Source organism: Sturnira hondurensis, unplaced genomic scaffold, assembly GCF_014824575.4.
Source record: "Sturnira hondurensis isolate 20B ecotype Veracruz unplaced genomic scaffold, ASM1482457v3 Scaffold0008380, whole genome shotgun sequence".
Taxonomy (NCBI): Eukaryota; Metazoa; Chordata; class Mammalia; order Chiroptera; family Phyllostomidae; genus Sturnira; species Sturnira hondurensis.
In genome coordinates, this window is record NW_028081011.1 from 1524840 (window position 1) to 1542253 (window position 17414).

Consider the following 17414-nt stretch of genomic DNA (forward strand, 5'->3'; position numbering starts at 1 on the left):
TTCAAGAACACTTATGAGAAATAACCTAGATAAAGATGTGGCACATCATGCATACATACAAGGAATTACTACTGAGCCATGAAAAGGATGAAATACTGCCATTTGTGACAAATAGATAGATCTTAAGTATCATGCTAAGTGAAATAAATCAGACAAAAAAAGGGGACAAGAACTATATGCTTTCACTCACAAGTGAGATATAAAAAGAGCAACAAAAGAACAAAACAAACTCATAGTCACAGACAACACTATGGTAGTTTCCTGAGTGAAAAGGGAGTGGGGCCAGGATGAAGAGAGTAAAAGGGGTCAAATATATGGTGAGAGAAGGAAATTAGACTTTGGATGGTGAGCACTGTATATTGCATCATGATATTCTTTTATGCGAAATTAGACTTTGGATGGTTGTACACCTGAAATTTATAGAATGCTATTAACCAATGTTACCCCAATAAATTTAAAAAACAATGCAATGGATGGGGTAAAACAACAGACTCCACAAAGCTGAAGGAAATTAGTAAACTGGAAAACAGAGGAGCCAAAGTCTGGGGAGACAATGATGGCAAACACAAAAAGAGACACACCTGGGACACAGTGTAACAGAAAGGTCTGACACATCCAGGAATACTGGAGAGGTGAGAAAATCAGGCAGAACAGAACAGTATCTACACTGATAATGGCTGAGGTTTTCAAAACCATCAAAAAAAAAAAAAAAAAGATACCAAGCCACACAACAAACCCCACGGAGGATAACCTACAACTAAGCACTTCATAATAAAATTTCTTTTCAAGTGAAGTTGGAACACTTATCAAAACTAAACATATGCTGGGCATAAAGCAAATTTCAAAATATTTCAAGGACTGATACGAGTGTATCATCCTGTGACCTAATGTAAATTAAACTAAAAACCAGCAACAAAAAGATAACTAGAATTCCCACTGTTTAGAAATTAAGCAATGCACCTCTAAATGACCTATCAGTCAAAGAATCACAATGTAAATTAGAAAATAGCTCTGGGATGCAACTAAAGTTGAATTTCCAGGAAATGTATAACTTTAAAAAGCATTTATTAGGAAAAAGGCTGAAAAAGAAAGTCCTCAGTGATCTAAGAATCTATATTTAAAGTTAGAAATAAACCCTAGCATATCAAACACAAAGAAGGAAATAATATCTACCATGTAACAGCACAAACTAAAGAAAAATAGAACAGCTAATAGAGATTTTTGTTACATACAAAAATCCTGAAGACTATATGAATGAATATTCAGAATTAAGCAAGTTTTATGAATTAAAAAACCAGCTGTATTTCTATACATTGGCAACAATTAAATTTTTAATAACCTTTTTACAACAGCATCAAAAACATATACCCAGGAATAAATTTAAAAAGGATATGTAAAACCACTACAATCAGAAGTTAAGGATGAAGTTAAATAAATGAAGGATATACCAAGTTCATGGATTAAAAGATGCAATATTGTAAAAATGTCAATTCTCTCCAAAATAATTGGTAGATTAAAGATAATCCCAGTCAAAAAGTAACAAGGTATTTTTTAATGGAAATTGACAAGTTAAGGGGTCCTGGCTGGTGTGGCTCAGTGGATTGAGTACTGGCCTGCCAACCAAAGGGTCGCCAGTTCAATTCCCAGTCAGGGCACATGCTCGGGTTATGGGCGAGGTCCCCAGTAGGAGGCATGCAAGAGGCAAGCAAACACACACTTTCCTTTTTCTCCTTCCCTTCCTATCTCTCTAAAAACGAGTAAACAAAATCTTTTCTAAAAATACAAAGGGCCAAGATCCAAGAGAGTTCTGAAGAGGAATGAGAGAAATGGCAAAGTTGAATTACTTATTCTAGTAGGTATCAAAACTTAGAGACCGTGGAGAACTGGGCAGAAACAAAACAAAACAAAACATGCAGAGCCGAAAAACAGACCATTTAAACATAACAACCTAGAAGAAAATCCACATATCTATGGACACTTAAATTATGACAAAGGTGGTGCTGCAGAGCAACGGTGAATGGACGGTCCTTTCAATAAATGTTGCGAAGTCAAATGCGTATGCATGGAAAAATAGTAACTTCGAAACCTAGTTCACACTGTACACAAAAATCAATTTCAAGTGGATTACAGATATAAATGTGAAAGGAAAAATAATAAAGATTCTAGAAGGTCGCATAAAAGAATATCATGATGACCTCAGGTAGGCAAAAATTTCCTAAACAATACATAAAATATACTAACCATAACTGAAAAAAGACCATAAGAAAGTGAATTGAGTCAGAAAAGGACATTTATTTGTTGCAACACATAATTTACAGAGAGCTTATATCTAGAAAATATAAAGAACTTATTATATAAATAAGAAAAAAACTAATGGTAAAGAGACAAGAAACTTGAACAGGCACCTTGTAACAAAGGGTATACAAATGGCCATGGAACAGTTCATACCTCTATCTCATTAGTAACTAGGGAAACAAAATTAAAACCATAATGAAAAACAACTTCACACGCACCAGAACAAGTAACTAAAAACCAACACTAAGTGTTGGTGAGGATGTATAACTACGGAAACAAAGTCCTACGCTGCATTGGTACAAATATCAACTGAAACATCACTTTAAGAAACTGTTCAACAACATGTACTACAACTGAACATACATATACTTCACATATGTGCCCTGAAAGACACCATAATATCCATAGCAGCAGCATTATAGCTCCACACTGGAAATCCAAATGTCCAATGGTAAAATGGATAAATTGTGGTATATACTTATAATGGAACAGCACACAGTAATGAAAACAAAACATCTCTTGCTACATGCAACATGGATGAACCCCACAAGTGAAATATTGAAAGAAGAGAAACACAGAAAAGCATATTCTATATTTCCTTTATATATGAAGTTCAAACACAGAAAAATATATAAATTGTACTAATATTAAGGAAGAAAAGAGGGAAGGAGTAATGACTGGGAGTAGGTATGCGAGCAGCTTCTGGGTATAGAAAATCATTTATTATTTGACGTGGTTGGTGGCTGCATGGAGCTGTACACTATATTAATTTTTCTGCACATTATACTAAAAAAAGCCATTAAAAAGTGAAATAGATTACATGACATGGAGTTTACATAATATATAATTACTTTAAAAGATGCAAAAAAGTACATATGCTATGATCCCATTTATGTAAAACAGTCCCAAAATTCTATGTATTATCTGTTTGCACACAGAGAATGTTGGTAATAGGCATGGGGATGGGATAAAAACTGGCATAGCTAGGACAGGGGACTGTACTTTTTACTTAACACTTACCTATTCCTAAAACATTTTTTGAAACTGGGGAAGGTAATATTTGTATAATATGTTACAAATCCCAACAAAGAGTATACAGCAAAAAGTAATTTTTCCTTCTATCTCAGTAAGTTATTACCAGCTTCTTAACACAAGGGGTGACTCCCTCCCAAATGGAATTATCTTCTGGAGGGTGGGCCCCTTGTAGTACAGGCTTCCCCCTCTTAGTATTCTAGGAACCCATCTTCATCAGTGTGCCAGCTGGCATTGTTGTGAGAGACTGCATTTGGTTTCAGTGAATTTTTTTTGAAGACTCTATCAAGGTCTTTGCCCATTTCATCATGGGTGATTTACAAGTGCACCTGCCCCCACAGCACTGAGCACTGAGTGTGCAACAATTTTTGGCCAAAAAGGCCATGACTCCCCATGCCCCTCCCTATTCACCCAACCTCGGCCCCGAGCAACTTTTGTTTGTTTCCCCAGATGAAAAAAAGTCCTCAAAGGGAAACAACATTTTGCCAGTGTAGGAGAGGTGAAAAAAAAAATGGCAGCAGCCACTAAAAGGCATCAAAATCAGTGAATTCAAAAACTGTTTTGGGCAGTGGAAAAAACACTTCAATAGGTGTACTGCATCAAATGCAAATTACTATGAAGGTGACTGAAGTTTAGATGAGTTAAGAATATACAGTTTTTTATAAATAAATTATTTTTGGGGGGGTCCCCTTTGTATATCATGTCAGAATTATTCTATGCACGTTAAGACTAAAGAAATAGAGAGACTTCCGCCAAGATGGAGGCATAGGTGGAAACACTGTGCCTTCTCCCACAACCAAGTTTGAATACAACAAAGGTTTGGAGCACAAAGACACAGCCAAAGGACAGAAAATTGAATTATACGGAAGTCCGACTACATCTAATCGTTCAAAGGGGACGGTAAGAGGGGCGAAGCCAGCAGCGGAACAGGGTCGGGCAGGACAGGTCCCCCGACCTAGGCGCGCAGGCAGCCCGGAACCAGTTGGCGTGCGGGGCAGACTGACCGCGATCGCATATTTGCACACAGTGAGACAGACCACGCAGGCCCCAGGGGGCGAGGGCTGACAGCAGTGGCACACTCGCGTGCAGTGGGACGAAATGCGTGGGCCCGGTGATGGCAGCAGCTGCGGCACCGGTGAGGGCTGCGGCGGCAGGCAGCAGACAGGACGCCATAGTCCCTCTTTGACCCCGCCCCCACACACAACATCACAACCCAGTGACTTAGTTGCCCTGCTCTAGTGAACACCTTAGGGCTCTGATCCTGCTATGGAACAGACAAGAACAGCCCAAAAGATGGCGCAAGAAGAACTCAAAGTCCCAGAGCCAATAACTCTAAGCGACCAAGAAATTGCCAGCCTCTCAGAAGCACAATTCAAGACACTGTTTATCAGGATGCTAACAGAACTGGTTGATTATAGTCACAAATTAGAGGAACATATGAAAGCTAAACTAATTGAAATGGAGGGAGATGTCCAGGAAACCAATAGCGATGGAAAGAAAACTGGGACTCAAATCAATGGAAGGGACCAGAAGGAAGAATGAAACATCCAACCAGAAAGGAATGAAGAAATGAGAATTCAAAAAAATGAGGAGAGGCTTAGGAACCTCCAGGACATCTTTAAACATTCCAACATCCGAATTATAGGGGTACCCAAAGGGGAAAAGAATCAGCCATGAGTGGAAAACTTATTTGAACAAATAATAAAGGAGAACTTCCCCAGTCTGGCAAAGGAAATAGACTTCCAGGAAATCCAGGAAGCTCAGAGAGTGCCAAAGAAGTTGGACCCAAGAAGGAACACACCAAGGCACATCATAATTACATTAGCCAAGACCAAAATGAAGGAGAGAATCCTAGAAGCAGCAAGGGATAAGGGGACAGTCACCTACAAAGGAGTGCCCATCAGACTGTGGGTGGATTTCTCAAAAGAGACCTTACAGGCAAGAAGGGGCTGGAAAGAAGTATTCCAAGTCATGAGATCCAAAGACCTACAGCCAAGATTGCTTTATCCAGCAAAACTTTCATTTAGAATGGAAGGACAGATAAAGTGCTTCTCAGATAAGGTCAAGTTCAAGAAGTTCATCATCGCCAAGCCCTTATTATATGTTAAAGGGACTTATCTAAGAAAAAGAAGATGAAAAAGATTAACAGTGAAAGGACAGCAAACTCACAGTTATTAACAACCACACCTAAAACAAAAGCAAACCAAGAGGAGAGCTAGATCAGGAGTGGCACCATAGAAATGAAGAACACATGGAGGGTTAGCAACAGGGGAGTGGGAGGAGGAGAAGGGGGGAGAAGGCACAGAAAATAGCATAGATGGTAGGTAGAAAATAGACAGGGGGGAGGGCAAGAATAGTGGGGGAAATATAGAATCTAAAGAACTTGAGACATGTGGTTATAAACTAAGGGGGGGAGAATGGTGGGGGAGGGAGTGTGCGGGTGGAGGGGAATGAAGGAGGGGAATAGAACAACTGTAATGGTATAATCAATAAAATATATTTAAAAGAAAAAAGAAAAAAAAGACTAAAGAAATAGCAGCACAGATGACAGAGGACCCTATTACAGAGTTATGCACCTTGCTTTAAAAAAGAAGCCCTGGCTGGTGTAGCTCAGTGGATTGAGCACAGGCCTGCGAACCAGAGGATCGCGGTTCGATTCCCAGTCAGGGCACATGCCTGGGTTGCAGGCTGGTTCCCTGCAGGCCAACTCCCAGCAGGGGATCCACAAAAGGCAACCATACATTGATGTTTCTTTCCCTCTCCTTGCCCTCTAAAGATAAATAAATAAATAAAATCTTTAATAAAATAAATAAAAAAGAAACATATAGATAGATAGATAGATAGATCGATCCCTGGCTGGTATGGCTCAGTGGATTGAGTGTGGGCCTGCAAACCACACGATTGCGATTTGATTCCCAGTCAGGGCACATGCCTGGGTTGCAGGCCAGTTCCCAGTGGGGGACACACGAGAGGCAACCATACATTGATATTTCTCTCACCCTCTCCTTCTTTTCCCCTCTAAAGATAAAGGAATAAAAGCTTAAAAAAACCCACAAAATATATGTACCTATATCTGAGATCATTCACATCAGTGCCTATTAATCTGCCTTACTCTTTTTAATAGTTACATAGTATTTAAACTTGTGGAAATACTGTAAATTTTTCAACCAGTGCCCTGAAAAGGTACATATACACTGTTTTCAAGCTTCTGGCAGTAAAGTGACGCTGAAATCAACATCCGTATATGTCTTTGAGTAAGATTAATTCCTAAAGGTAAACTTGCTGGCATGAGCATCTCTAAGGTTGATAATTACTGCTGCACTGCTCTCTAGAGAACTGTACCAACTCTCACCAGCAATGTGTGAGAAGCATGTTTTTGCAAATACTTTCACCGTTTCTATTTACATTTATATCTTTAGGTTGTTCAGAATGTTTCTCTAAAAAGCTGCTCCAACTTACTCACCAGAGACACACATTAAATACTATTCCTCACCTGTCAAAAAGAAAAACACAGAAATCCCTAAAAGATTAAAACGCATCAAACAAATGGACTTATTACAGTAGATCTTATTTTTTTGAATATTTTATTTATTTATTTTCAGAGAGAGGGGAAGGGAAGGAGAGAGGGAGAGAAATATCAATGTGTGGTTGCCTCTCATGTGTCCCCCACTGGGAACTAGCCTGCAACCCAGGCATGTGCCCTGACTGGGAATTGAACTGTGATCCTTTGCTTCACAGCCCTGCGCTCAATCCACTGAGCTAAGCCAGCCAGGGCTATTACAGTAGATCTTTGAACAGCAGCCTTACCATAGTTTAAACTGCGCAGATTCTTTAATAAAAATAAATAAATAAACATAGGTACAGTCAGCAGCTGAAGGTTTGCACCTGCAGATTTAACCAACCATGGATCAAAGACAATATCATTTTCTGCAGATGTGGAGGGCTAAGGTTAATACGTGGATATGACTGTGTGGGAGTCGTGTGTGTGTGTGTGTGTGTGTGTGTGTGTACACTCACACATCAAGCTGGTAGTGTAACTATGTGTTGTCAGTTTCCTTTAAGTGGTATATACTAATAACATAATGAACCACAAATAATTCTTAAGCTGATTACTTAAGTCCTACTGTTAATGATATTGGCCCTGACTGGTGTGGCTCATTAGGCTGGGTGTTGTCCCGCAAAATGAAAGGTCTCTGGTTCAATTCCCAGTCAGGGCACTTCCTGGGTTGTAGGTTTGGTCCCTAATTGAGAGGCAACTAATCAGTGTTTTTCACATTAATGTTTCTTTCCCTCTCCTTCTCCCTCCATTCACCTCTCTCTAAATCAATAAAATCTTTTAAAAAAATGACATTGATAGTTACTTTGAAACTGTGAGTACCGGGATCAAATAAGTAATCAATCAAATAATACACTGACTTTTTGTGTGTAAAAATACAAAATCCCCAAAATTATGTAATTCTAAATCTGAATTTGAAATATTAAAACCAAGAGTACTTGAAGAATAGCCAACTTCAAGATGTGTTGGAAATATACTAGGTGGATTTGTTTTTTGTCAAAAACAATGCAGCTACTTATCAAAGACTACTGGGGTCAGAATGAAAGGATACAAGATTCAATTTGAAAGGGCTCCCACTGGTCAAAGATGGAAAATTTTGTGCACCAGAAGGAACAACTACAATGTGCTGAGGATCATAAAATCCTTATGAAAATTCAGAAGTTCATAAAGATAATCAACAGCAGCAAAAACATCATTGGTCACCACTGGGGTTAGCTATAGCATCACTGTCTTATTCTCCTGTCATTCCTATAGTTAGGATGTATTCTTCTTCATAGAATTTCAGTTAACAAATGTAGAGGGAAAGATAGAATTAGAATATCACCATTTTGTAACCTAATAAAAAAATAGGCAAAGATGATGAATGGCTGTTAAAATTTTCAGATGAAAAGCTAATACAGAAATTAAAAACAACATATCAGACTAACAACATTTGAACCCAGTGATCCATATTAACAAAAACTGATCACAGTGTCTAGGCAACCGGACATCACGTGCTCCTGATGTGATGCAACAGGCAATCTTGGCATCACCTATGCAATATTCTGCCTAAACAACTGAACTTGAATATAACCAGGGCTCAGGACCCAACTACTCGTTTACAAGGAAAATGGGACAGAGCACATGTTAAACCAAAATGACACAGTGACAATGCAAACTAAATCCAGAATGTGGGAAATTCTACGTAACAAAATAATGTTTTTTTCAAAAGCAGTAGCAGCATCATATGTCTCTAAGTGAGAGACACACAAACCAAATGTAATGATTTGATTTTTGGTCCCTGATACAAAGTAATAAAGACAGTTTGGGGTAATAAGGGCAATTTGAATATGAAATGATAGTGACTCATTACTAAATAATTATTGTTTAAGAGGAATAATGGTATCGTGGTTATCGATGCTAAAACAGTTTAAAAACATACTGAGGTACATCAGGTGAAATAACATGTTTATAATTTACTTTAAAACACAAGAGCAAAATGCTGTTAACTACTGAAACCACATGGAGATTCATCGTATTTTCTTTCCCTGTGTGTACATTTAAATTTTAACATAAAAAGATTTTTAAAAATAAGGGTAATGGCTATGTACTTAATAGGCCCATTTTGATGATTGAGGAAATGTATGTAAAGCACTTAGGAGAGGGCCTGGCCTAGAATAAAATAATCAAGGTAAAGGTTGTTAGGATTACCCTCTTCCTCAAATTCCCACAACTGCTCTGGCTTAGGACTTCATCTCGCATTCACGTCACTGTAAGAGTCTTTTTGGTTAACCTATCTCAAACAAATTTTTTTCCCTTCCAAAACCTTCCTCCACACATGCTTTACTACTTTTTTTCTAGTAGTACGGCACTGGGTGCCCACCTACTGACAGGCACTGTAATGGGTCTTTTCAAGCACTACCCTCAATCTTCACAGCCATCCTTCTGAGATGAGAAAAAGGATTTAAGTGCTTTACCCACCCAGGGCCCTACAGCTACTATGAGTCACAGCCAAAATTGAACCCAAGTCTATCTGGCAGCAAAGTCTGCTTAGTTCCCTAGGCTATACGACGCCCTCTTTCTTAAATAAAAATTATAACCACTTCTATTTTTAAAACTTTCACTAAATTCCCAACCTAGGATAAATTTCTTTTATGACCCAATGCAATCTGGACCCAATCTGATTAACACCATTTATTGAATTTTTCATCCTTTGTCCATTCATGTGCAATAATGGCTCTGCCTTACGTTGGGATTCCAAACATACACTGATTTACTTTCTCGGCCTTCTACTCTGTTCCACTGGTCTATAGTTATTATTCAAGGATCTGCATCTTCTGTTAATTTAGAGGTAATCCCAATATCTGACAGAGGGTGATTAGTAAACACCGACTAATCAATTAATTAATGCTGGGAGCCCATTCTGCCCATGCCACCCACAAGAAAGATGTACCTGAGAGAAACCGCGAGTAGAGCTGTAAGAACTGGTAATGGCATTGCGGCTGGAGCTGGGAATGCCACCCGTGTACGTGCTTGTCATGGAGCTCGCAGAAGAGGTGCGGGATCTCTTATTCAGGTAGTCATCTGAGCTCTGGGCAGTGAGACCTCTTTTCAGAGACCCAGGCCTAATAAAAGGGAAAAAGAGAGTCAGGTGTGCTACTGAAGGCAACATTCTTTTAAGGCTTCACCATGGTTACAAAATCTTTCTTAAATTAACTCAATAAAAAAGGATAATTCTCTTAATTTTGTTGTTATCAATTAACAGTACCTGATAAGAAAAAGCTAAATATTTTTAAAATTAAATGTATAATTCCACTTAAATAATATTCTAGAGAATACACACTAATCTCTAGTGACACAAAGCAGATACTGAGAGACTTCCGCCAAGATGGAGGCATAGGTGGAAACACTGTGCCTTCTCCCACAACCAAGTTTGAATACAACAAAGGTTTGGAGAAACAAAGACACAACCAAACGACAGAAAATTGAATTATACAGAAGTCCGACAACAACTCCGACAACGGAGACGGTAAGAGGGGCGAAGCCAGCAGCGGAACAGGGTCGGGCAGGACAGGTCCCCCTACCCAGGTGCGCAGGCAGCCCGGAACCAGCTGGGGTGTGGGGCAGACTGACCGCGATCGCACATTCGCGCACAGTGAGACAGACCACGCAGGCCCCAGGGGGCGAGGGCTGACAGCAGTGGCACACTCGCGTGCAGTGGGACGAAATGCGTGGGCCCGGTGATGGCAGCAGCTGTGGCACCGGTGAGGGCTGCGGCGGCAGGCGGCAGACAGGACGCCATAGTCCCTCTTTGACCCCGCCCCCACACACAACATCACAACCCAGTGACTTAGTTGCCCTACGGTACCGGTGAGAGCCATTGTCCCTCTTTGACCCTGCCCCCACATACAACGTCACAACCCAGCAACTTAGTTGCCCTGTTCTAGTGAACACTTTAGGGCTCTGATCCTGCTACGGAACAGGCACGAACAACCCGAAAGATGGCGCAAGAAGAACTCAAAGTCCCAGAGCCAATAACTCTAAGCGACCAAGAAATTGCCAGCCTCTCAGAAGCACAATTCAAGACACTATTTATCAGGATGCTCACAGAACTGGTAGATTATAGTCACAAATTAGAGGAACACAGTCACAAATTAGAGGAACATATGAAGGCTAAACTAATTGAAATGAAAGGAGATGCACAGGAAACCAATAGTGATGGAAAGGAAACTGGGACTCAAATCAATGGAATGGACCAGAAGGAAGAACAAAACATCCAACCAGAAAGGAATGAAGAAATGAGAATTCAAAAAAATGAGGAGAGGCTTAGGAACCTCCAGGACATCTTTAAACGTTCCAACATCCGAATTATAGGGGTACGCGAAGGGGAAAAGAAACAGCCATGAGTGGAAAACTTATTTGAACAAATAATAAAGGAGAACTTCCCCAGTCTGGCAAAGGAAATAGACTTCCAGGAAATCCAGGAAGCTCAGAGAGTCCCAAAGAAGTTGGACCCAAGAAGGAACACACCAAGGCACATCATAATTACATTAGCCAAGACTAAAATGAAGGAGAGAATCCTAGAAGCAGCAAGAGATAAGGGGACAGTCACCTACAAAGGAGTACCCATCAGACTGTCAGCGGATTTCTCAAAAGAGACCTTACAGGCAAGAAGGGGCTGGAAAGAAGTATTCCAAGTCATGAAATCCAAAGACCTACAGCCAAGATTGCTTTATCCAGCAAAACTTTCATTTAGAATGGAAGGACAGATAAAGTGCTTCTCAGATAAGGTCAAGTTCAAGGAGTTCATCATCACCAAGCCCTTATTATATGAAATGCTAAAGGGACTTATATAAGAAAAAGAAGATGAAAAATATGAACAGTGAAAGGACAGCAAACTCACAGTTATTAACAACCACACCTAAAACAAAAGCAAACCAAGAGGACAGCTAGATCAGGAGTGGAACCATAGAAATGAAGAACACATGGAGGGTTAGCAACAGGGGAGTGGGAGGAGGAGAAGGGGGGAGAAGGTACAGAAAATAGCATAGACAGTAGGTAGAAAATAGATAGGGGGGGGGCAAGAATAGTGGGGGAAATATAGAATCCAAAGAACTTGAGACATGTGGTTATAAACTAAGGGGGGGAGAATGGTGGGGGAGGGAGTGTGCGGGTGGAGGGGAATGAAGGGGGGGAATAGAACAACTGTAATGGTATAATCAATAAAATATATTTTAAAAAAAAGAAAGCAGATACTGAATGCCTGGGGATGGGGGCGGGACTGGAAGGAGACATTACTAAGGGATATCGGGAAACTTTTGGAGGTTATGGTTATGTTCACTGTCTTGACTGTGGTGATAGTTTCACAAGTGTATATACATCAAAACTTACCAAACTGTACACTTTAAACAGACAGTTTATTATATGTCAATTATTCTTCCATAAAGCTGTTTTAAAAAGCAGTTAAGAACAACCCACCATTTTTTCTAAGTGTCCAAATTCCTTCTATGGCCTTCCTGTTGTCAGTCAACCAACCTGTGACAATGTCCAGCGGTCCCCAACGTCTTTGGCACCAGGCACCAGTTTTGTGGAAGACAATTTTTCCATGGACAGGGTGTGGGGGGATGGTTTCAGGATGATTCAAGTGCATTACATTCAAGCTCACCCCCTGCTGTGTGGCCTGGAGGTTGGGGACCCCTGGAGACAACTCACTACCTCCTGGAGTGATGAATGTCAAATGTGGACCAGTTTATCCTTATACTGGATGAAAACGTGCTTCCTCTTTCACCCATAGATCCTATTCGGTGCCATACTGAGCAAGTTGTTGTTCGTTTTTCATTTGACAGTCCTTCAGTTTTTTGCAGACCATTATCCTTCCCTCATGTCCTCATTGCTGCTGAGATTTTCGTCCTCTCCACTAGTACTTACATACCTTCAAAATCCCTTCACCCATCACCACCTCCCCTTAACATATTAGTTACTGCAGTCAAAACGATTTCAGTCTGTGTACATCCTCTTCCATAGTGCAGCACAGCGGACAACCAGAGCACTCCACGGACTAGCTGAGAACCAAGGAAAGCAAGACTGCGCCTTACCTGCCTCATTCTAGCCTTTGTTCTGTCAGCCCAGGACGGGGACACAGTGGTCTTTTCGCAGCCATATTAAGCATATAAGTTGCCCCAAGTCTTTTCACACATATTCCTGAGCCACTTTCCCTCTCATCCATTTCTTCCTCAAATGTATTTAAACTCAAATGTAGAAACTTATCACTTACCTTACACTTTAGTGTTTTATTTTATCCTTTGTGCAAACTTTGCGATTTGTTTGTTCACAAACCTTGTTATTATATATATTTACAAAACCTCTAAGCTTTAACATATTTTGCCCATTTTAATGAAAAAATATTAAAAAGAATTATGAGTTATTAATATAAATTACTCAAATGTTCCTCTCTGATTTTGAAGATTTGAACCTGTACAGATAAAGCAATGCAAAAAAGGGAAGAGGAAAACCTACAGGACAGTAACTTCAACACTGCCCCCTTTTCCCAAATCGTTTGTATCTTAACCAAATGAATTTTCACTTACTTCGGCACAAAAGAAGCAGGGACTCCATTGGCCACCAGGGGCTCAAATGCTGACTGCCCGCTCCCACTGCTATCATGCCGCCTGTGATAAATCAAAAAAACTCTCAATTAAACAAAATTGGCTTTCCCCCCCTTAATGCATATTCTCATATCCTTGGGATCTATATTACTTCTATGAAGCATGGGTTTCTAGCTAGACAAGAAAAAGGCTGCTTCAAATCCCAGATTCCAAAAGGTAAATTTATTCCCAGATTGTCCTGGCAATAAGTATAAAAATGTAGCAGATCCTTGAATAACATCATTTTCTTTAATGTTGTTTTATTTATAATGTTGATGAAATGCCACAGGAACTTAACAGCTGTTTCTATCAATTAGCTGGGAAAACTGATTTTGTTTTTACGTTGTCAGTTTCCAAAATCCTGAAAACATTAAGTGAAGACTTACTGTACATCAAGACCTTTTGAACTTATTTACTATACCAATTATTACAATCACAAATGTAACATTCTGCCATCCATAAATTAAAAACAAACAAAACACTTTAGGGACAAATCCACACATAGTGCTCTGGAAGTCAATATGGCAAATCTGTTAAGCAAAAACTTGACATCTCACACATAAAAAGGGCCTATACACGGTGCACATAATCACTGCTTATTTTAATTATGGGAAAGATAACAAAGAATCCTCAGTTATGGCCTCACTAGTGTCAAGTGAAACTACCACCCTAAAGAAAATGAAAAACCCACTTGGACCATAATTATTTCCTCTCCCATTTCCATACACCCTGACTCCTGCCACTCTAGCTTAGCTCATTGACATTAGCTCAAATTGCTCACTTGTAAATCACCTTTCTAGTCATCATAACCTGACCTTCCTAGGTTACGTAAATATATCTGCATTGATTAATACTTCTCTACTTAATTTGGTGTTTTTTAAAGATTTTATTTAATTATTTACTTTTAGAAAAAGGAGGACGGAGGGAGAAAGAGAGGGAGAGAAACACCAATGTGTGGTTGCCTCTCGTGCACCCCCTACTGAGGACCTGGTTTGCAACCCAGGCATGTGCCCTGACTGGGAATTGAACTGGCAACCTTTCAGTTCTCAGGCTGGTGCTCAATTCACTGAGCCACACCAGCCAGGGCCCACTTAATTTTGTTATCTAAAGTATCAAAGTTAGCCAACCCAGAACCAGTAGGACAGAACAATCTGGTCTAGGTAATGGGAACAATAATTCTACTTTTCAAGTGTGGAATTCACTGTCTCCTCAAAGAACACCTCTTTTAAAGAAGCCCCCTTCTCATTACCCTCTGCCATTATATCACCCTGGTTTTTTTAAAATTCTTATATATTTACAATTTAAACCTTGTTACAATATCCTCTCCCTTTTTGTTTCTCTCCCTCCAAGTCTCAAGAGGACTTTGTCTTGTTCACTGCTCTATCCACAGTACCTGGAATAGACTCTGGCACATTGTGGCTGCTTTTTTGTTGTATTAAAAAATGAGTGGGTGTAGCTTAGTGGATTGAGCGCGGGCCTGCAAACCACACGATCGTGGTTCGATTCCCAGTCAGGGCACATGCCTAGGTCGCAGGCCAGTTCCCAGCAGGGGACTCACGAGAGGCAAAGATACATTGATATTTCTCTCCTTCTTACCTTCCCTACCTCTCTAAAGATAAATAAATAAAATCTTAAAATAAAATGAGTGGATGCCCTGGCTGGTGTGGCTTAGTGGATTGAGTGCCAGCCTGCAAACCGAAGATCACTGATTCGATTCCCAGGGCACATGCCTGGGTTGCAGGCCAGGTCCCTGGTTGAGGCATGCAAGAGGCAACTAATTAATGTATCTCTCACACATTGATGTTTCTCTCTCTTTTCCCCACCCTTCCTCCTTCTAAAAACAAAGAAATAAAATCTTTAAAAAAATGAGTGGCATCCTTAAGTAATTCCTTAGAAAGCCACAAGCAATTCTGCATTGTAATTAGTGACTTTGCCTCCTTTCCATGCTCAGGAAACAGACTCCTTACTCCATTTTCATTAAGTTATTGAAAATCAATTAATGGAGTTGGTTTTACTCTCATTACTGATAAGTGTACCACACTGTAGTCTACACTTTTATTTGCCAAGCATTCCCTTCAGCACAAGTATGACATTTAAACTGGTGGTTACCCAAATAACTAAACATCACAAGAATGGGAGGGGAAGCCTTTGAACACTCTTTTTCAAAAAGAGAATTTAACACATTCATATCAAAAGTATGAGGCTGACATAACTAACAGTTGTTGGCTTTTCCCAATACTTATGGAAAAGGTAAATGATAACATTGATTTAACTTCTGCCTAAGCCTGAAATGAACACAGCACGAAAGCCTTTTTTACTAAGCTCTTCCAGGAAAGCCAACGAAGGAGACCCACTCTAAAGCATACAGACTGGAGCAGCCCCCTGTATCTTGGAGGGGAGCAATCTGTATTTCAACAAATTACAGAGTACCAGGAGGCCTTTTTAGTGCTCTGCTGGGCCTGTTACCTTCTTTTATTTTCCTGGCCGTCAGTGAGTACTTGTTCTTCCTCCTCCACTGTTCTTTTCTTCCTCTCTCTGAGGGCACTCAGTACAGTCTCCTTTGCACATGGGTCTGGAGCATTACTTGGTGTTGAGGACAGTGTTGAGGTCATTAACTGCTCTTGTCTGCAATGGAAGTCAAGACTCTAGCATTAAGATATTTTAATTACTATATCATACACCATAGACTCCACTGGAAATCAGAAGCGAATCAACAAACAAAAGTGTAATTCATACATTCACAGAAAATGCTCCTAGCAATTAAAGCTACAATCCAAGGTGAAAAACAAGAAAATAGAGAGTTTAATGACTAAAATTTGGGATTTCTCATTTAAGTAAGCAGTTACTTCTTCGTATGCTTTATAATTGTCTTGCCAGAGAAATAATGAGAGAAGACTGAAGTGGACACCAAGAGGAGGCCATTCTTCCAACAGTAATACTCACACTGGAGAACGAGTCAGTTTGCTATCAGGAGGAGCAATCCTCACTGTCACTGGGCTGCACACCATTCTGGAATTATGAGGAGACAGGACAGCCTTCTTGTGATAACCATTCCAAGACACTGTGGGAAGTACCCCCAGAGAGGAATACTGGGCCTGCTGAATAGGGTATCGTCTTCGAGGTGTTATTAAAAACCGATTTGACAAAGTCCCACAATCCCTGTAAAAAATAGGAGACATGTTAAGGAACAAAAAAAAGCTGAAAAGACTGTCAGAAAATTTAACTGACTAAAGAACCATGTGGGTTCATATATTTTCCAGAGAGCTTAACCCTCTGAACAATACAGAACACAGAATTTTTATGGCAACTTCCACCTAAGAGCACAAAGTAGCAACTGCTTAAGAGCCATCCCTACAAAGGACATCAACAATTTCACAGAAAAGTTGAAAACCTTGCACACACAAGTAAAGAAAACTACAATGGAAGAAAAGTGCATTCGGACATGCAAGGAGAAACTTTTCAAGAATCCTTCAACCTTTTCAGTAAGACATCAGTAATATACACCCAGAATCAAATATTTTTCAACACCTAAACGTCCATCTTCTCAACTAAATTTATCAAGGACCTAATACTCTCACCAAATTTTTGTATTTTCATGTATCTGTCCACTATTGGGACTAACTGGATATGTCTAATTTGATCATTATGTATCAAGTTGTGCCAATGGAAGAAGTGTTTCCTGAGAACACCTCTTTGCACTCAGCTGCACAGATGAAATTTCTCACCGGTCCAAGGAAAAAACATCTTTAAAAATACTATATGACTACACACGAAAGATAAAGACATTTTCACTCGAAGTAGGGTTATTTTAGTTTTAATAAGTGTTCTGCTAAATCTATACTGAAATAAAATTCAGACAGTTTTAAGAACTGGAAGGAACAGCAGTAGCATCACCTCATTTCAAAGAT

At 39.8% G+C, this 17414-nt stretch overlaps 1 protein-coding gene across 1 annotated transcript in view; it reads right to left on the bottom strand.

The window, feature by feature from the left end:
- The window catches only part of LOC118992808 (nuclear envelope pore membrane protein POM 121C-like), a 33606-nt gene that overhangs the window by 15427 nt on the left and 765 nt on the right, over window positions 1-17414 (bottom strand). Inside the window, exons 2-5 of the mRNA XM_037054779.1 lie at window positions 16450-16665; window positions 15973-16131; window positions 13450-13530; window positions 9816-9987 (exon numbers count right to left, since the gene is read on the bottom strand). Coding sequence (XP_036910674.1) covers window positions 9816-9987; window positions 13450-13530; window positions 15973-16131; window positions 16450-16665 — 628 coding nt within the window. The remainder of the gene's footprint in view (window positions 1-9815; window positions 9988-13449; window positions 13531-15972; window positions 16132-16449; window positions 16666-17414) is intronic.